Raw genomic sequence first — 19,082 nt, 5'->3', positions numbered from 1 at the left:
TTCTCCCTTCTTCCATGGCTGATTCCTTCTGCTTCTTCTTGTCATTCCCAACACTTAGAGCCTTCTACATTGTGGTGGTGCCTCTGAGGAAGTCCCGGGGAGGACAGTTCCTCAACCCCCTGGGCAGCCCTGAGGAGATGGACCTGGAGGAGGTGAGTGTGGCTGAAGCTGGACTCAGCTCAGGGGGAGACAGAACAGCGGGAATGGGATGGGGACCTGAGGGCTGGGAGGGTGTTTGGGGTACCTGTGCTCCTCATTCAGGGCAGCCAGGGAGCAGCCAGGCTGGGAGGGGGGTTTGGCTCTCCCTGCTGCCCTGTGCAGGCTCTCAGGTGCTCTGTGCCCCTGCAGCTGGTGCAGGACATCGCGCGGCTGCGGCGCCGGAGCCTGCGGCACTCGCGGCAGCTGGACTTCCCCCGGCCCTACATCGCCGCCCGGTTCCGCTCCCTGCCCTCCCACTTCATCCTGGGGGACATGAAACACTACGACAACTTTGAGAACAGAGCCCTGGAGCCAGGCCAGAAATACGTGCTCTTCATCCTGGCCGTGCTGCAGGAACCCGAGGCTGTAAGTGCTGCCTGCTTCCCCCGGCCCTTCTGCTCCCTGGGATGGAGCACGGAGCTGCCACAGCCCTGCCGCCCTCCTGGCATCCTGGAGGGGATTTTTCTTCCAGCTGTGGCTCTTGTGCCTGATGAGCTGCTTGTGCTTGTGCCTGCATTTGTCTCTTCCAAGCACCAAGGACAAGAGGAGCTGTGATTGTCCCAGTCTTTGTGGGCAGACCTTGTACACTTGTGGCTCCAGACTGGAGTCCAGAATGGGGAGGAACAGTGAGCTGTCCCCTCAGGACAGCACAAGAGTTCAGAGAGCCCTGGGTCAAACCCCTTTTTGAACAGTAATTTCCTTTAAAGGCTGTTCTTTAACTCCTCAGAGCAATGACCCCAGACATCCTGCTCCTAGAGCATGTCACACTCTGGGCATTGCTAAGTTCCTCTTCAAGCACAGAGGTTTCCATTTTTTTTATGGAAAACTACAAGTTCTCTCTACCAATTCAGCATCTCTGCTGTTTTCACTGGGGCTGTACCTGGCTTTATGAAAACAACTATTTTAATATTTACCTGCCTCCTCCCTCACACACAATAGGAAACAGCCTAATACTTTGTTGTTTTTAAATCCCCCTATGGAATTGTAGCAGGGAGCTATTGGAAATTAAGGGTTTTCAGAGGTTTTTTTCCCCAATAAATATTTACTTGTGTATTTGATATTAAAGGATTAGGCTGACACGCTCCTGAATGGGTTTCTCAATCGGATTACTGCAGCTTGAGGTAATTTCTGCTTTAGAACAAGGTGCTGCAGACTCACTCCCAGTGGCCTGGATCCACAGCAGCTCCTGAGTGTGGAGCAGCATTCCAGCCTGCTCAGAGCTGATGGAGTTCAAGGACCCAGAGCCCTGTTCTTGTCCTGTCCCTGGCTGCTCTCCCAAAGCAGGCCATGCCAGTTCTCTGTGCTGTTCAGTTCCTGGGTGGGATGGGAATTCATCCTTTGTCAGGACTCTGAAGGGTTTGGATGTGCTCTGATCCTCCTCAAGAACCAGCTCAGCGCAGAGGCAGCAGAGGACACACACAGTGTTTTACTGCTTTGTATTTATTTGTCAGGGCTGGTTTTTTTCAGTCACCAGACCAAGCGTTAATTCTTGTTTTAATCCCTTCCCTCTTGCTCTGTAATCCCCTCTGACTGTCAAAATCCAGATGGTTACGTGAGAGCTTGGGGAAAGTGTTTGTGTGTTTGTGGCAGGGGTGAGGGCTCAGGGCTGTGCTGGAACAGAAGCAGCAGACAGACACAGGGCAGGCTGCAGCCTCACAGGAGTGTGATCTTTCCATGCACTGTCTCACTGGAGCATTGGAAGATACCCCTGATGTGGATGCCCAGGAACAGGGCATTTTCTCTGGGCTGAAGAGGGCATTTTCCCTGTCAGCACTTGGGCTGTGCTGCAGAGCTCATACCCTCTCCAGCAGCTCCTCCTGTGCAATAGCCTGTGCTTGGCCCCTCTTCAGTCCCATCCCACCTCTGAGCTGTGTTCCACCCTGTTCCCTGTCTTGCAGACCTATGCTGCCAGTCCCTTCTCTGACCCCATCCAGCTGGACAACCCTGACCCCCAGCCCATCATTGATGGTGAGGAGGGGCTCATCTGGGTCATTGGGCCTGTCCTGGCCGTGGTCTTCATCATCTGCATCGTCATCGCCATCCTGCTCTACAAAAAGTAAGAGCTGCTCCCACCTCAGATGGTTCTGAGTGTCCCCAGGGCCCTAAAGGGGATTTCTGTCCTGCTCATGAGGGGAAATCCTTCCCTGGGCACTGGAGAGAGGAGCCCTGAGGCACAAACACTGGGATGGGAGAGTCTGCCCAGCACAGGAGGGATTAGCAGGGATTTGCTGCTCCCATGGCCCTCTCCGGAAAGCTGTGCTTGTCCCACAGACACTGCCTTGGGCACTGAGTGTGTCAGGACTCAGCCTTGCTGCTCCCTGTGGGCACTGGGGGATGCAGGGGAGGCACCCCTGAGCTGGGGGGCAGCAGAGACCTCTGCTGCTCTCAGACTGGTTTTCTGCTGGAGCTGGGAGACAGGAGCAGGCTGTGAGTCTTCAGGAGAGAAGGGAAAACCCCTTTTTGTCTCCCTTTCCCTTGGCCTTCTGAGCAGCTCATGGGGTGTGGATGAGAGCTGGGGGTCCCTGAGCACACACAGGGCAAGGGAAGGGGCCAGGAGGGGCTAAGCAAAGTAAACAAAGGTGGCAATGGCCAGCAGAGGGGTCCTGAGCTGGACAGCTCGTTCCCAGGGTGGGGGGAGCTCTCCCAGCCCTGCTCCATCTCTGACCTGTGTGTTCCCTCATGCACAGGAGAGTGCCCTCTGCATCCCAGCAGGTGAGGCTGCTCTGGGCAGGGCTCAGGGCTCTGCCTGGTGTCCCTGTGGCTGGGTGATCCTTGCTGCTCCCAGGGTTAGAGCTGGGTAAATGCTTCCCCCTAGCTCTGCAAGTCCTTTCTAACCTGAGCATTTGTCTTGTCTTCTCTCCACTTACTGCTTTCCTGGACAGCAAACCAGACAGGTAAGAGCACCAGATTTGCCATTTATTCAGGTTCTTGCGTGCTGTGTGTTAAGCAGTGTTTGCTGTGTGGTGTTGGGGCTTTGTTGGTGCAGTTCCCACCTCTAGATCTGTCCTCACAAAAACCCCATGTCAGACTAGCTGGGACCGTGTTTGAATTGGGGCAGAAAAAGCAAAGCAAGCCCAGCTTTCTCCTGTTTGTCCATTCCTAAATGAAACGGCCCTTCCTCAGGTTGGGCAGCAGTGACAGTAAATGGCTCATAAAGTGCTGGGTTAATGGAGCAGAGCAGCTCTCATTTGTGTGGCACTCAGAGGTGCAAGTGGGTTTCTGCATGTCTGGCTGCTCCACACGGGCTGTCCCTGAGCCACGGGCACAGTGCAAGCAGCATTCTCACAGCTGGGCTGGCCTGGTCCTGTGGCAGGAGCTGCTCCTGCCCCTCAGCCAAGGGCTTCTGACAGAGTCTGTTTATGACTGCAGAAATGAGACTTTTCCCCAGCCATTTCCAAGACTGGAAGAGCTTTCAATGGAAGTAACTGATGGGTTCAGTCCATGAACTGTTAACAGCAGCTTCAGAACTGCAGCAAAAATAAACCCAAACTGCAAAGTGGTGTCATTCCAAAATGCTGCCCCATGCAGGGCTGGCAGGGCTCAGACCTCTTCTGGCTATTAATGACATCAGGAGACAGCTAAAAATGTCCTGGATAACCTCCTGTCTGCCTAAGTGATTGCCATTGCTGCTGCAGGCAGATGATGGAGGCTTGAACAGGAGAGGTGAGGAGCTCCACAGCCCCTTGCTGCAAGGGCTGGGACCACCTTTCCCACCTTGGGGTCGGGGCCACATTTTCTGCTCTCTGCAGAGCTTCAGCTCCCAGCAGCTCATCACTGCTGCTCTGCAAGAAGTTATCACATCTTTAGGTCAGCACTGGGCTTTGCTTCTAAATTCTCTTCAAGGAGAATGAGCCAGGTCAGCAAAGACTTTTTCAGCTGCCTAAGCTAACCTAACCCATTTGGAGGGAAATATATTAGGAAGCACTTCCATGTGCAGCTCAGCTGGCGGGTTGGAGCAGGCTCTGGTGCCTGGCAGGGAGAGGTGGATCTCAGCAGGCACAGCTGTGCTGGGAGAGGATGTGTCTACACTGTTTGTTGAACCCACATTTTTAGGGTTCTGCAGTTCAAAAAAGATTGAAAACTGCTGCTCTGACTTCTCTGTCTGCAGCTCTGAGAGCTCCTGAACAAGCCAACAGCAATATCAGAGCTCAAAACCCAAGGTCATGGCCAGGAGATTCTGTACTTTTCCAAACGATTCTGCTGGCTCTGGTGCTCTCAGGCTGGAAATGGCTTGGCCAGATTGGAACATTTTTTGCTCTGCAGAGTTCAGTGGAGGCTGCTCTGAGCAGGAAGGGTGAGGTATGAGTTCACAGCACCTCAGCTGCTCCTGCCTGCCAGTCTGTGCTGCTGCTGGGAGAAGGGGGGAGCTACCAGACTTACCTGAAAGCTGCTGAGGGGCTCCCAGGCCATTGTCAATCCCTCAAACGTAGCACTGGCAAGCCTTCCAAACCTCATCCCTTTTCTGATGTGTTTTATACACTTACACCCTTGGCTGCACCTTTGCTTTTCTGTGGGAGCTTTGCTCGTGCCTGAACATGAGTAGCTGAGAAGTAGCTGAGACCACAAGGCCCAGAAGCTAAGCTGCTTTTTCTTTCTGGTCTCTTTTGTTTCTTTTTTGGCTTTGTTGTGAAGCAAACGGAAAGATTCAGAGCCACGGACCAAGTGCCTCCTGAACAACGCTGAGATTGCCCCCCACCACCCCAAGGACCCCGTGGAGATGAGGAGAATCAACTTCCAGACTCCAGGTAACCTGCTGCTGACCAGCCTGTCCTGCTGGGGAGGCAGGAGGGGGCACCTGGCCCTTCCCTGAGCCCTCCCTGCCTGCCTGCAGCTGCTGAGGCACAGCCTGGAGAGCCAGAGCTGCCCTTGGGCACAGCCAGGGAGCCCCAGCCCTGTCTGTGCTCAGTGGGGATGCTGAGAGCCACCTTTGCTGGCATCCTCAAGGACCTTGCACAGGCTGTGCCCAGTGCTGGCATGGCAGAAGAAGGGTTCTTCTGGATTTCCAGAGAAATTGGTGCCTTCTGGGCTGAGCTGCAAGTGCCGTGGCTGTGCCAGACACGCCAGAGCACCAGTGCTGCCCTGTGCCCCAGCTGGGAGCTCCTGGGTGGGGAGATGCAGTGTGGCAGGCTGCCCCGTGCTCCAGCCACACCTGGAACTGGTGCTTTCTGGTGCCAAACCACTCCTCCTGGCAGCCAGGCCTGCCCCTGGGCTGTGCAAGGGGAAAGGAGCTGGTTGGTGCCGGTGAGGCAGAATCTCCTCACTTGGTGCAGATGCTGTGATGGAATCCCAGGCTGGTTTGGGTTGGGAGCACCTTAACGGCCGCTCAGTTCCACCCCAGGCTGCTCCAAGCTTTGTCCAGCCTGGCCCTGGGCACTGCCAGGGCTGGGCCAGCCTGTGTCACAGTGCTGAGCCCTGTGCACCTCCCTCCTGCACACACGTGTCCCCATGTCCATGCATGTCCCACTGCCTGCATGGCACCTCTGCAGCACCACTGACACGTCCTCACCCAGATGGACACGTGGCCATGCTGACCCAGTGCCTGTCCACACCTCTGCCTCCAAGTTCCTGGTGCTCGAGGCTTTGGAAGGGAATTTATTGTGCTTTTTGGGGGCTGGCTGTTGTTTTCAGTTTGTTTGTATTTTTTTTTTTTTGCTGTTTGTGCTCGTTGGTAATGTTTCTGTAGCTCCTGTTTCCCCTTCCCATCCCAGTCCTGTGCTTAGCATTGTCCAGTTTCCTTAGGGTGGGGCTGGCAGGAGGGACAGAGAGCAGGGGAGGCACAAAGGCAGGGCTGAGCTGGGGGGCTCTTACCAAAATGAGATAGGAAGCACTGTTGGGATCAGCCCAGGCTCAGGAGCAATGCTGAGCTGAGGGATGGCAGCAGGTTCACTGCAGGGACAGCAGTCCAGCACAGGTAGGTCCCTAAATCAGCTCTTAGTGCTGCTCTTGCAGGAGAGTCTGGGGGTGTTGGAGATCTGAGTTTTCCCAGCTGCAGCTCAGCAGTTTGGCTGGGTTTGGCTGGGTTTGGCTGGGTTTTTTGCCCTTGTCTGGTGCTTCCTTTGGCAGCATTCTTTGGGTGCTCCAGGTGGAGGGAGGTGGGAGACCCAAGAGCAGGAGCTGCACTCCCTCAGATGAAAAGACTGTGCTGAGATAAAAATAAAAAGCTGTGGCCTTCCAGCTTGGTGCCAAGAAGCGGCTGGAAGTGCTGGTTCATGTGTTTCCCTGGGTGGGGGTTTCTCTGTGTGCCACAGGACAGCACAGTCGGCTGAGGGTGCTTCCAGCAGGTAATGGGATGGATGCAGGCAGTCTCGTGTTGACCCCACTGCTTTGGACATGCTGTACCTCTGAATTCTGGCTCTGGGAGGTTTATAAGGGGTACCTGAGACACCCAGACCTGCATGAAGGCTCTGCAGATCCCAAAAGACACTGCCTGTGTCCAGTCTGCCTGTAGGAGATGCTTTCCTTACCAAGTCTGTCTGGCCACAGTTGACCTACCTGGTGTTACTGTGCTCTGTCATTTGTTAGGCACTAAAAGGTTTTAAAGGATTTGGGAGAGTTGGTCACCTGCCTCCCACAGAATTTTGGAAACACTGGGTGAAAATGGGAATGGATGGGAAAATGAGCTTGGAGTGTGTTGGTGGTCGTGGTGCAGTTTGCAGGGGAAGAGTCCACGGGTGCTCTCTGAGTTAAAGGCATTTAAATTCAATATATTGTGGTTCAGAAGGGGCCTGTAGGCTCTTCTCCAGACAGGGGACCCCAGGTAGAATCTCCATCGTGTCCCCAGCAGTGGAACAGAGGACGGACATGGGAATGGGAGTGTGCAGCTCAGAGAGGGGAAAGCATAGCATACCTTAGAGATCCTGTCCTAATCAGCACAAAAGTACCTTTCTTTTCCTCTTTAGATTTATGTTGGTTTTTGATTTTTTTTATTAGCATGAAATTTTTACAAAAGTGTATCTTTTATTTATTTATTTTTTGCTGTTTTCTGCAGATTCTGGTCTGAGCAGCCCTCTCAGTGACCCTGAGTTTGACTTGGAAAGTTAGTTCCTGTGTGTTTTTGTTCCTGTTGGTTTCATTTTTCCCCCCATTATTATTTTCCTCTTCTCTCACTTTCCTTTCCAATTCTTGTTCTGTTCCAGTTACTATTTTTTGATTTTCTGCCGAATTCTCCGTGTTCCTGCAGTGTTTGCCCATCTCATCCCTTTCTGTGCCATCTGTGTGTCTGAACTGTGCTTTCAGTTTTACAGTTCCCCCTTAGAGCCCTTTGGAGGACACGGGGAGCAGCTGGGGTCCCGTCCAGCCCTCGCTGTCCCAGGAGGATCCAGGGCTGCCTTTCCCCCTGTGGCAGATGTTCCGTGGCTCCTGCTTGGCTCAGTGTCCTCAGTGTCCCCTGGTTTTGTGCCCTGGTGTCACCGGGGGGTTGTGCTTTGGTGTTTGCAATGCAGGGAGAGAGAAACTGGAGCTGCAGCTGCTGATGCCCTTCTGAAAGAGCCACGCAGGCACCTTTTCATTCAGGGGGGAAAGGGCGTTTCCCAGCTGTGGCAGGTGCCTGCTCCTTGGCACTGAGCTGTTCCAGGAGCACGGGGAGCAGAGGCCGCCCCAGATCTCACAGGAGTGCCTCCAGCCACGGTGACTTTGCAGGATAAATGGGCTCTGGCCACAGAGCAGATGTTAGGGTGACGTTTCTGGAGACTTGGCTGGTGCACAGAGAATCAAGTCTTCTGTGATAAGATTAGAGAGATTCAAGTGATTGAAATGTTAGATGAGACTGGCTCGAAAAGATTTCATCCCATTAGGAGCCAAGATCCCAGCCTTGCTGGGTGGTGTGGGCTTGGATTGTTTTTAATTCTGGGCAGGGAAGGATGTGAGGTTTCAGCTGACAAACGTGAAGAATCACAGATGCTGCTTGTGCTGGGAGATGCAAGGGCTGGGAAATTTCCCTGAATAGTTACACCCAAATATTGGTTTCTTTGGTATGGAATGTGTCACAATTGTCCCCTCATTGTAACAGAGGAGTTGTGGGTATTTTCCTGGCTGAACTCAGCCCCTCACACCCCAGATGAGTTCCTGAATTAGAGGGGAGAAGAGCTGAGGCCACTCCTGCCTCGTTCCATGGCCAGCTCCTGGGTCCTACTGCAAACCCCATGCTCTTGGCACTTGGACCAGGGCAGTGTTTATTGCTGGAGAGGTTCTTTTATTCCAAAGAGCCCTAAAAAAGAATCCCATGAGGAGTTTCTGTCCTTAACAGCAGCAGAACGAGGCAAGTTCCCATGTGCTCCCAGCCAGGCTCTGTGCACGGAGGGTTGGAGGGGAAGCAGGATGATCCCAGCAAAGGGCAGAGCTGCTGGGGTCACACTCTGGGCTTTTCCTGGAGTTTTATGAAGGAAAAATTCTGTGAAATTTCTTCCAAGGGAAGGTGAGTCCTCATTCCAGATTGGCACAGTGGGCTTTTCCCATGCAGCCCACAGCTCAGAGGTTCTTGCTCATGTTGCTCCATGCCTTCTAACCAAGGAGGATCTGGGGTTTTTCTTGCTTGTTATTACTGGGGTTTCAAGTTGTTTATTTTCTCCTTTCAACATACATGTCCACTGAGTGTTGGTGGTGTTAAACTGGTCTGGTCTGATCTGGAACATCCCAGCCAGGGTGACCTCCCCATCCCACACTGGGAGAGGACCAGCTCCTCCCACCACCCCAGCCTGCAGCTGGTGCTGGCGTGGATGGCAGCCCCCTCCATCCAGGTGGAGCAATAGCCCTCCTCCAGGTGTGGTGGGACGGGACAACAAGAGACTAAATGGGAGTTTTTCCTCCATGAGCCCAGAGAGGTTTGTGCCCTGATCCCAGCTGGCTGGAATGGAGCCAGCACAGCCCCCAGGATAGTTCAGGGTTATTTTTGTGAGCTTTTTTGGTATATTTCCCCTCTTCATCTATTTTCAGCCCTGTTTCCTTGTGCTGAAAATAGATGTGTGGTGAGCTTAGGAGAAACCTGTCCAGGTTTGGCAGACTCATCCTGTGCCCAGGCCTGGGGGAAGCAGCACCTCTCCCAAGTCACTGTAAAACTGAGGATGTCATGCTTGCTTTGCCATCTCTGTGCTGAGTTTTCAGAGTATCTGACCATGCTGCTGCCACGCCGCTGCTTTGTCACCCACCAACACCCACGGGGCTCGAAATTCTCCCTGGCTTCCATCTCTTCTCCACCCCTGTCCTTCTCATCGGGGGCACTGCCCAGGGCTTCTCACAATGCTGCTCTCCAGGCCTCTGGGGAGGCTGGCAGACAGCATGGGAAGCCTTTGGAAAAACATAATCTCATGCAGATGAGCAAAGCACGGAGAGCTTTTCCTGCTGGGTTTGCAGCAAAGCCTTTGAGGGACTGTGGGCAGGGAAGGGTCTCTGCCCTTCCCAGAGCTCCAGCAGCCCCTTTCAGAGCAGAATGTGCAAATCCCAGGCTGAGAAGTGAGTCAGCCACAGCTGAGATGTGCCCCAGTTGGACCAGTCCGACCCAGTATGGCTCCAGTGAGTTCCCTGGCAGCTCTGGCTGCCTCAACACCAGCACACCAAAGTGCTGGGGGCATGGCAGGGGCAGCAGCTGAACCAGCTCAGGAGCCTCAGGCCCCAGAAGGTGCCTGGATGGGGCTGCACAGCCCAGCCCACAGCAGTGGGAGGGAGGGAGGGCTGTGCTGCACAAGGAGCATCCCCCACCAGCCAGGAGAGGGAACAGGAGCCTGCTGGGTGCTTCCAGGCCTGGCTGCACTCTGGGAATGGTGCAGGTCAGAGCTCAGTGCCATGAGCAGGCCGAGAACTTCCAGAGGCAACGCTGCAAAAAACAGCCCAGAGCATCCCTGAGGTCAGAAAAGACCTTAAAGATCACCAAGCGCATTTCCTGGAAAGCCTCCCCTGCTTCCCCCCATCTGCATATTCCCATCTCCTGCCCACATCTCCATGGTTGGCTGGATCTGCCCCTGCCTCCCTTTCTGTTGGAGCTGGTTCCTGATCCTGGTGGGTGCTGTGCCATTTGCTGCGTGGGTTCCTCTGGCAGCGTTTGCTCATTCCAAGTCCACTTTGGAATCGCTAACACGCATCTGCTCTTCGGATTTTCCTTTTTGTTTTTGCTCTGATTTCCACATTGAAAATGGGGCCATCACGGGAACACTCTCATTTTACTGTTGTTTTTTTTTATTTCCTTGATTTTTATTTTTTTACTTCCAAGGACACAATTTCGAGCCCTGAATTCTTCTCTTCTAACCTCCCTACTTTCATTGCAGATCTTACATTGTAATTTATTTTCTTTTCTTGTTCCTTCTTTCTTATAAAATGCGCAACGGTTGTGAATTTTAGTCATTATTAAATGAGCTCCTTTTCCTGCTGTCTTGTCTTTTAGGTATGCTCAGCCACCCACCCATCCCCGTTTCCGAGCTGGCTGAACACACAGAGCATCTCAAAGCTAATGATAACCTGAAATTATCCCAAGAGTATGAGGTATGAGCAAGAGTGAGTGCTGTGCATGGGTTTGCAGAGCCAGGAATTAGGGAATTCAGACAGGCCTTCATCCAAATGAACAGCTTCGTTTTGAAGACCTGGTTAGCTGAAATTTAAAAGCTATTTATGTATTGAAAATTAAGTACTCGCTGAGAGCTTTGCTGGGTTCAATTCTAGCTCATAAAAAGAAAGAGGTTGGTCTGTGAGCTGCTCCTGTTGGGTCAGCAGAGGCTGAGCTCCCTCAGAGAAGGGATGCAGTCCTGGAAGGGCTGCTGGATGGGATGGAGCTGTCCTTGGGGTACCATGACTTGCTGCTGGACACAGGAGACCAAGTGAAGGACTGTGACACCCAGTTTTTACAGCTGAGCTTGGGTGAGATGAGCAGGGAGTGCTCCACAGCTGATGCCATCAGCAGCCACGGAGCTGAAGATGGGAAAACAGGATGATTTGTGCTTCTTGTCATGTCTGAGGGGTTTGTGCACATTTTCCCTATCCTGGTAGTGTTTGGTTACCCAGTCCCAGACTGGTCTGGGTTGGAAGCACTTTAAAGCCCATCCAGTGCCTCCCCTGCCATCATCAGGGACCTTCCCCTGCCCCAGGGTGCCCCAAGCCCTGTCCAGCCTGGCCTTGGGCACTGCCAGGGGTCCAGGGGCAGCCACAGCTGCTCTGGGCCTCCCCACCTCACAGGCAGAAATTTTTTCCTAATATCCGACCTAAAACCTGTCAGTTTAAAGCCCCTTGTCCTATCATTCCATGCCCGTGTAAAAAGCCTCTCTCTGCTCCTGGTTTTGCTGTTGAAAAACATCAAATGCCCTGGCATTTTTAGCCTAATGGTGAGTCTGGACTGCCTGTGTCTGTTTGCAGGCAGGGAGCGAGGGGATGCTTTCCAAAGCAAGGGATGCTTCTCCCTGCCCTGACTCCCTGATCCCCGGGCACCTGGAGCAGGGTCAGGCCTTGGAGAAGGCACTTTCTGCTCTGCCTGGGTCTCTCCTCCCACGCTGGGTCTCGGGGGCAGCAGCAGCTCGTTCTGTGATCCATCCAGATTCCAGAGGCTGATCTGCATAATGCCACATCCCGAGTGCCCTGGCTCTGAGCCAGCCCAGCCTCCTCCAGAGGGAGAGCCAGAGCTGAACAAACATCGCTAATGAAGTGAAGGCGAGCCATGATTAGAGGGATGGAGAGCAAACAGACACATTACAATAGTATAAATACCCATTAGTTAGGAATTCTCCACAGCCAGAGCGAGCTCTGTGCTGGTTTTGTGGATGGTTTTGTACCAGCTGTGCCCGGCGGGGTGGGCACAGCCAGGGAGGGCAGCGGGCTGGCTCAGAGGGGTGGATCTGGCATCTGGGACCCCGTCCCCAGAGGATGGCAGTCAGAGGGAGAGCAAGCAGCAGCAAACACAGCTCTGCACGTTCCTGCCAAGCCTCCAATTGAGGCAAACCCCAAGGGCTCTGCAAAATGATGAAGGAATTAAGCCCTTGTTTTATTTAATTCTCTGGCTGAGGATTTAGAGGTAAACGTAATTAACCTAATTTCCATATCTGGGACAGCTGGACTTTAGAGAGGGAAAAAAACCCGACCACCAAACCTGGCATAAATCACTAGGACAGGCAGAGGGGATTTTTCTCTCCAGTGCATTTCATTGTTTATTCCTTCATCCCTTCTAGGAAAAATCCATGTTGATGGAGTGTCCTAGGGCTGGGGTCCCTACCCCTGCTTTGTGCTTGGAGATGCACTCTTGTCCCTGCCAGGCTCCCATGGGGCTTCCTCCCCATTTGCACTGGAAACCTTTGGTGCTGAGTCCAGAGGGGGAGTGACCTCAGATATTCCACCTGGGGCCAAGGGAGATGGGACCAAGGGGCTGAGGTTTTCCCACAGCAAAGCTGGGTTCTTGCAAACAGTGATTGCAGCGCTCCTGCAGAGCCACGTGGAACAAGAGCTCAGAACTGCATTTGCTGCTTTTCTCCTCACTGACTCTCCCATTTCCTCTCCCAATCCCTCCAGTCCATCGACCCTGGCCAGCAGTTCACCTGGGAGCACTCCAACCTGGAGGTGAACAAGCCCAAGAACCGCTACGCCAACGTGATCGCCTACGACCACTCGCGGGTCATCCTGCTGCCCATCGAAGGTAGGGAGGGAGCAGGGCTGGATTCCTGCAGCCCAGGAACACACTGCACACGCTCTCCTCTCATCTCTATTTATATTCTTCTCTTTACGTCTCCCTGGGAGTTTGGCCAGCAGGAGATACCTCTGTAAACCAGGCATTTGTTAAATTCTGGTGACTGACATATTCCCCTGGAGCTGCAGTCCCTCATTTCAAGGGCTGGTTTATCAAGAAACTGCCTTCCCTTTGCTTGGAGATGCCTGTTTGATACATCTCTGACTAACAGGAAGCATTCAGACCACATAGTGCTTTAGAGGGAGCAGAGCAGGGTGGTGGGAACGCAGAGTGGGGCTGCTCAGGGAGGAGTGGAAACAAGCCCAGGGCTGATTGTACAAACGTGAGAGGCAGCAGCAGAGATGTGGCCACTGAGTTGTACAGGCACAAAGATCACTTGACATGCAGCCCCTGCTGCAGCCCTGGCCCCTAAAAGGAGGATAAGAAGGGGTTAGAGCAAGCCTGGCGGGTCATAAATTGTTTCCTGAGCTGCTTATGTGAGCGATGGTGCAGTCAGAAAATTTACATTAAATTTCACAACTCGTGGCTCTTGACAGAGCTGCTCCAGTGCACGCCAGGATAAGAGGGGCTTGAGATGGAGTTGAACAGGGCACCTGCTTGGGTTGCTGCTGCCAAGATAATGCTGGAGTTTCATGGGCTCAGGATGTGGCTGTTCTAGGTGGATAAAGTCTTCAAGGCCAGTCTTGCGTTGCCAAGAGCTGATCATCAGAGCAGAGAGGATGTGGGATGTCCTGGTAACTGCCTGGTGAATGGATAGGTTAATTCCAAAGCCTTTGAGACCAGGGAATTGCTAAAATAATCTCCCTGTGCCACGGTAGCTCCGAGGGGCACGGGGAAGGGGGAGAGCTGAGGCAGCAGCAGAGCACATTGATTTGCCAAAAAACTGCACAAATCTGGATTGCTCTGGTCTGCTATTAGAGGGCTTTAAATGTTTCTCCTTGTGAAGCTGACTGTGTTCTGCCTTGGTTTAATTCTGAGATTAATATTGTATGAGCCAAGGAAAGCAGAGGCTTTAAAAAGTTGCTTTGTCATTCAAGGGAGGGGAGAAGAGCACGAGTGAGGGAGTGAAGGACACTTGGGCTGGTCTTGGATCTGGGGCTGGATGCAGGCAGCAGTTCCAGCTCTGCCCAGGGCTCTGTGAGGGACCAACAGTGCAAGGATGATGGGCCAAGGTTGAATTTTCAAGCATGTGAGAGGTTCTGACATGTCTTGGCTGCTGCGCTCCTTCCTACCGGGCTCTATTTTATGCTCAAGGCTGGAAGATGAAAGGAGCTGGAGGAATTAGTTTTGTTGCTTTTTCTTTGTTTGAAATCTGGATTTGTCGAGGATGCAGACTGCCACTGCCTGCTTGGTCAGGAAGAAGCAGTGGCTTTAATTCTGTGACTTCTCTGAAGCTGGGGCTGTCACAGTGAAACCTTGCAGGAGCTCATGCCACCATTTCAAATGACAGAATGGACCCCAGGGGGCTGGGGAGGAAATTCATTCTGGAAGTTCAGCCCTAAACATGCTCCTGCCATGGCAGCCACCTTCTCTCCCTCCTGAAATTTCAGACTGGGAGGGAGCAAGGGTAGGGAACCCTGCAGAAATTGAATCAGAAGCCATTTCTCAGCAGCTGAAGTTCCCGAGTGCCCTTGAGGACAGGGAGGCTGCTCTGGGCTCTCCCCTCACCAGCAGCAGCAGCAGCAGCAGCCCCATTGCTGCAGCCCAATCCCCCCGGTGCTGCTCCCCAGCCTTGGCTCCCCTGCAGACAGGAGTGAAGGGCTCTGCACCAAGTTAATCATGGGTTTGCAGATCCTGCCAGCCCTGCCAGGCACTCGCTGTGCTCGGGAGCAGCCAAACCAGCCCCGAGTGCTCCGTGCCAGGCGCCGGCTCTGGAGCTGAACCTGGGCAGCGCCGCCTGCCAGGGGCGGTTTAACTTCAGAGCAGCTTTCTCCTGCCATGTCCCAATCAACCTCTTCACTCTGGCAGTGCCTCCTGCTCATCCCAAACCCTCAAGCAGGGACCCAGGCGAGCAGCTGGAGCTCAATAGCCTGTAACTCATGTGAGTAGGAAAAAAAAACACTCTTAAAAATGACAGCGGGCAATTTACAGCAAGTCAAAGCCTGTAATTTCAAAGGCTTCATTGGCTAAATCAAGCCTGGCTTTATTCTTTACTCTGTCCAGCTGTAGCTCAATGCCTGGCATTAGACTATGGAGCACACAGTCATTGACCAGGTGCATTTGCTGCCTGGGCTTGGGGCAGGCTGGGACAAGGACTCGGGTTTGTCCTACAGACACTGATGCAGCAGGAGCCCTGCTCCAGGACTTTGCTCCTGTTAAGCACATGAGTAAAAACAGCACGGTTTCAAGGCCTGATATTTGGTCTCTTTAATACCTTTTGCAAGGAGTTACTGTCTCTCTGCAATGCAGGATCTTGAGCTGGGAAAACCTTGCCAGAAGCCTGGGTCATCCCGACCCACCAAGGCTCTGGTGTTTCTGCAGGGAGCTTCTCTCTACCAGCATCCCTGCAAAAATCTCCTCGTGCTTCCAGCTGTGTGAAGTCCTTGCAGATGCCTGATTTTTGCTGATTTGACACAGGAATTGTGGGCAGTGATTACATCAATGCCAACTACATCGACGGGTACCGGAAGCAGAACGCCTACATTGCCACCCAGGGGCCCCTGCCAGAGACCTTTGGGGACTTCTGGAGGATGGTGTGGGAGCAGCGCTCAGCCACCATTGTCATGATGACTAAGCTGGAGGAGAAATCACGGGTAAGATGCATGAGAGGGATGACTGGTTAGTCATAATCCAGGGGGATTGGAGGGGAGAGCTGGGGGAACAGCAAATCCCTTTGATGTGCAGCCAGGGGGGGATTTCGGCCTGCTCTGCCAGCACCCTGAAAGTTCAGTGATTCGTTGCTTTTAAAAAAACAAACCATTCACCCTGGAAAGCTGCAGCCTCCTTGGCAACTCCAGGAGAAGGGGCTGCTGGATCCCACTGCATGTCTGTCTTGGAGTTAATCATGTGGCAAGTTTCACATTCAGTTCTTTTGTTTAACAAGCCCCAGTACATTCCCTCTAATCTTCAGGATCATTCCAGCCTGTTGTCGGTGGGATTGATGTAGCATCACAGTCTGTGCTTAGTCAGTAGGAGCTTTTTCTGGTGGGTTTGTCCCTGTCCTGCTGCTGTGCAGAGACACTTCTTGCACCTCCCCTTGCCTTTGCCACCGGCCCAGCTTCCCCTGTAACAGGGCAGTTTGGGAATGAGCGTCCCCCCAGTTTGGGTTTGCCCAGCACTGAGCCATCCCTCCTGCCTTGCAGATAAAGTGTGACCAGTACTGGCCAGGCCGAGGCACAGACACCTACGGAATGATCCAGGTGACCTTGCTGGACACCATTGAACTGGCCACCTTCTGCGTCAGGACCTTCTCCCTGCACAAGGTGAGCTGGCTCCTGCTCCTCTTTTCCCTGGAGAGGGGCTGGAACACTCCTGGTGAACTGCAGGAATACTCAAGGGTTTCTCTTAAGGGAAAAACTCAGAACAGTGGATGGGAAGGGGTCACATAACCTGAACTATTTACACCTGCAGGCTCCAGTTACAAAGGGGTCTCAGGCTGCAACATTCCAAAAGATCAATAACTATCTGATGTGACCACTTTGGCTCATGGCAGTTCCAAACCTTCATTCCCACCCCCAAGAGCTCTGAATTTCCCTCCTAACAGTCCCTCTGCATGGCAGGGGTGGCACTGGGTGAGCTTTAATGTCCCCTTCACCACAAACCATCCCGTGACTCAACTTTACTAAAATTAAAATAACGATAAGCATGACAGACATTATTAATAAGCAGGGTCCTTCTGAAGCAGCTCCTGCCCTTCCCTGTATGCAGTGGGGGAGCACAGATGGGGCTGTGGCCCAGGGCACACCCAGCCCAGGCAGTTTGGGTGCTGCTGTCCCTGACCTGTGCTGTGCCCAGGGCATACCCAGCCCAGGCTGTCCCTGACCTGTGCCGTGCTGTGCTGCTGTCCCTGACCCGTGCTGTGCTGCTGTCCCTGACCCGTGCCGTGCTGTGCTGTGCTGCAGAACGGCTCCAGCGAGAAGCGCGAGGTGCGGCAGTTCCAGTTCACGGCCTGGCCCGACCACGGCGTGCCCGAGTACCCCACCCCCTTCCTGGCCTTCCTCAGACGGGTCAAAACCTGCAACCCCCCGGACGCCGGGCCCATCGTGGTGCACTGCAGGTACTGCTCCCCTCCCCTGGCACGGGGCCTCTGTGAGGGAGGCATTCGGGAGGGGTGGGTTTACCTGGGGACAGAGCTCTGGGCCACAGGTGCATTCCCAGGCAGCATCTGAGAAGGGAACCTGGGGATTCCATTGAGCTCAGCGTGTCCTGAGATGATGAGGGATGTAATTTGGGCCAAATCACTTGGATCGAGTGCTCCAGGGCAGGCGGGACAGGGCTTGGGGTAACCTGCTCTAGTGGAAGGTGTCCCTGCCCATGGCAGGGGGTGGCACTGGATGAGCTTTAGGGTCCCTCTGGAACCAAACCATTCTGGGATTTGATGATCCGGTTAAGCAATGGGAAGTGCCTGGTGCTGTACCAGTGTCTGGTTCTGTGTGGTGGGGCTATCTCTGAGAAAGGAGGAGGAGGATCAGGTGTGACCTCAGAGGGTGTTGGAGGTGTTTGGGAGGCAGAGCTGCCTCAGCTGCCCGAGGCAGGGCTGACAGTGATTGACAGAGGGTTTTTGAGTGCTGCAGCCTTCCTGATAATGCCAGGCTGAAGGCAGGTAACATTCCCTAATTCAATTTAGAACCCAGTGAGGAATCCTTGAGGCCTCAATGCAGATAAATCCCTGTGATCCTCAGGAGGGTGTGGAGGAGCCTGCAGGTTCCCGGGCACTGGGGGAAGATCTGAATTGTGCAGGCTGCTGGGGAAGCTAATCCTGCCTCTGCTGGAGGATGCCATTTAAACAGTCTTTGTGAGTGGGCAACTTATCACTACCCTTGCAGATGGCAATTATTGTGTACCTCAGAAAATGAATAAAGAGCTGTCAGCTCACAACCAGCTCCCAGATCAGCTGCTAAATTCTTGCCAAAGCTCCAGTCACCTGCTTGGTTCAGGTGTTAGGCAGTCTAATTAACAGAGATCAAGGGGGCTCCAGGAAAAAAGGGACAGCACTGGAATGGTAAAAGGAAACCCTTTATTAGCAGTGGCACAAGAGAGCACAGAGCCCTGCTGAGGCACGAATGCTGTTACACACAGGTCTGATGTTACCTGATGCACAAAAACATTGAGGGAGAGAGGTGATGCATGTTACTCATTACAACATCAGAGCTTTTTCAGCTGCAGAGATCTGAGAGATTAAACAGGGGGTTTTAGATCCTGCCAGCCCCCTGTTGGAGCCTCAGGGGGGCTGCTACAGCTGTGCCTGGCCCAGAGTGTCACAGCGGAGGGGACAAAGGACAGAGAGGTGTGCAGGGGACACAGGGCAGCGTGCAGGGGACACAGAGCAGCGTGCAGGGGCAGCAGACACTGCCCAGTGAAGGCCACTCCATCACTCCCTGTGCCCTGTCCCCAGCGCGGGCGTGGGACGCACCGGCTGCTTCATCGTGATCGACGCCATGCTGGAGAGGATCAAGCACGAGAAGACCGTGGACATCTACGGGCACGTCACCCTCATGAGGTCCCAGCGCAACTACATGGTGCAGACAGAGGACCAGTACAGCTTCATCCACGATGCCTTGCTGGAGGCCGTGGCCTGCGGCAACACCGAGGTCCCGGCTCGGAACCTCTACAGCTACATCCAGAAACTGGCACAGATCGAGGCCAGGGAGCACGTCACGGGCATGGAGCTGGAGTTCAAGGTGAGGCTGGGCCTGCCCAGGGCTGGCTGGTCACAGGGAGCCTTCGTCAGGCTGGCGGCACCTTGCTGCTTCCATGTGGGAGGTGCTTACATTGCTGGGTATGCAGTTCCCTGGGAAAGCCTGCCTGGTACCACAGGCTGCTTCCCTGGTCATTCCAGATCCAGAATGAATTTGCTCCCTCTTAAATTGGAGGGGTTTTTAACATTTTGAGTAGTAGTACTATTTTCTGAAAGTTTTGCTTAGGGAAAGGCCTCACCCCCAAAAACAAACCCCGGGAGGGCGCCCAGAGGGGTAGGCCAGGTTAAGGGGCTGGCAGGGGGTCAGGAGCAGCCTCCAGCTGAGTGTCCCCTGCCCGCAGCGCCTGGCCCACTCCCAGGCCCACACCTCGCGCT

At 53.7% G+C, this 19,082-nt stretch overlaps 1 protein-coding gene across 1 annotated transcript in view; it reads left to right on the top strand.

The window, feature by feature from the left end:
- The window catches only part of PTPRS (protein tyrosine phosphatase receptor type S), a 124,163-nt gene that overhangs the window by 99,500 nt on the left and 5,581 nt on the right, over window positions 1-19,082 (top strand). The window contains exons 19-31 of the mRNA XM_031064009.1: window positions 59-152; window positions 349-564; window positions 2,097-2,254; window positions 3,081-3,092; window positions 4,831-4,943; window positions 7,187-7,234; window positions 10,571-10,668; window positions 12,676-12,799; window positions 15,428-15,603; window positions 16,153-16,272; window positions 16,912-17,066; window positions 18,405-18,690; window positions 19,049-19,079. Coding sequence (XP_030919869.1) covers window positions 59-152; window positions 349-564; window positions 2,097-2,254; window positions 3,081-3,092; window positions 4,831-4,943; window positions 7,187-7,234; window positions 10,571-10,668; window positions 12,676-12,799; window positions 15,428-15,603; window positions 16,153-16,272; window positions 16,912-17,066; window positions 18,405-18,690; window positions 19,049-19,079 — 1,631 coding nt within the window. The remainder of the gene's footprint in view (window positions 1-58; window positions 153-348; window positions 565-2,096; window positions 2,255-3,080; window positions 3,093-4,830; window positions 4,944-7,186; window positions 7,235-10,570; window positions 10,669-12,675; window positions 12,800-15,427; window positions 15,604-16,152; window positions 16,273-16,911; window positions 17,067-18,404; window positions 18,691-19,048; window positions 19,080-19,082) is intronic.

This window comes from Geospiza fortis, unplaced genomic scaffold (assembly GCF_000277835.1).
Source record: "Geospiza fortis unplaced genomic scaffold, GeoFor_1.0 scaffold299, whole genome shotgun sequence".
NCBI classification, from domain to species: Eukaryota; Metazoa; Chordata; class Aves; order Passeriformes; family Thraupidae; genus Geospiza; species Geospiza fortis.
This window is presented reverse-complemented; position numbering and strand designations above follow the sequence as displayed.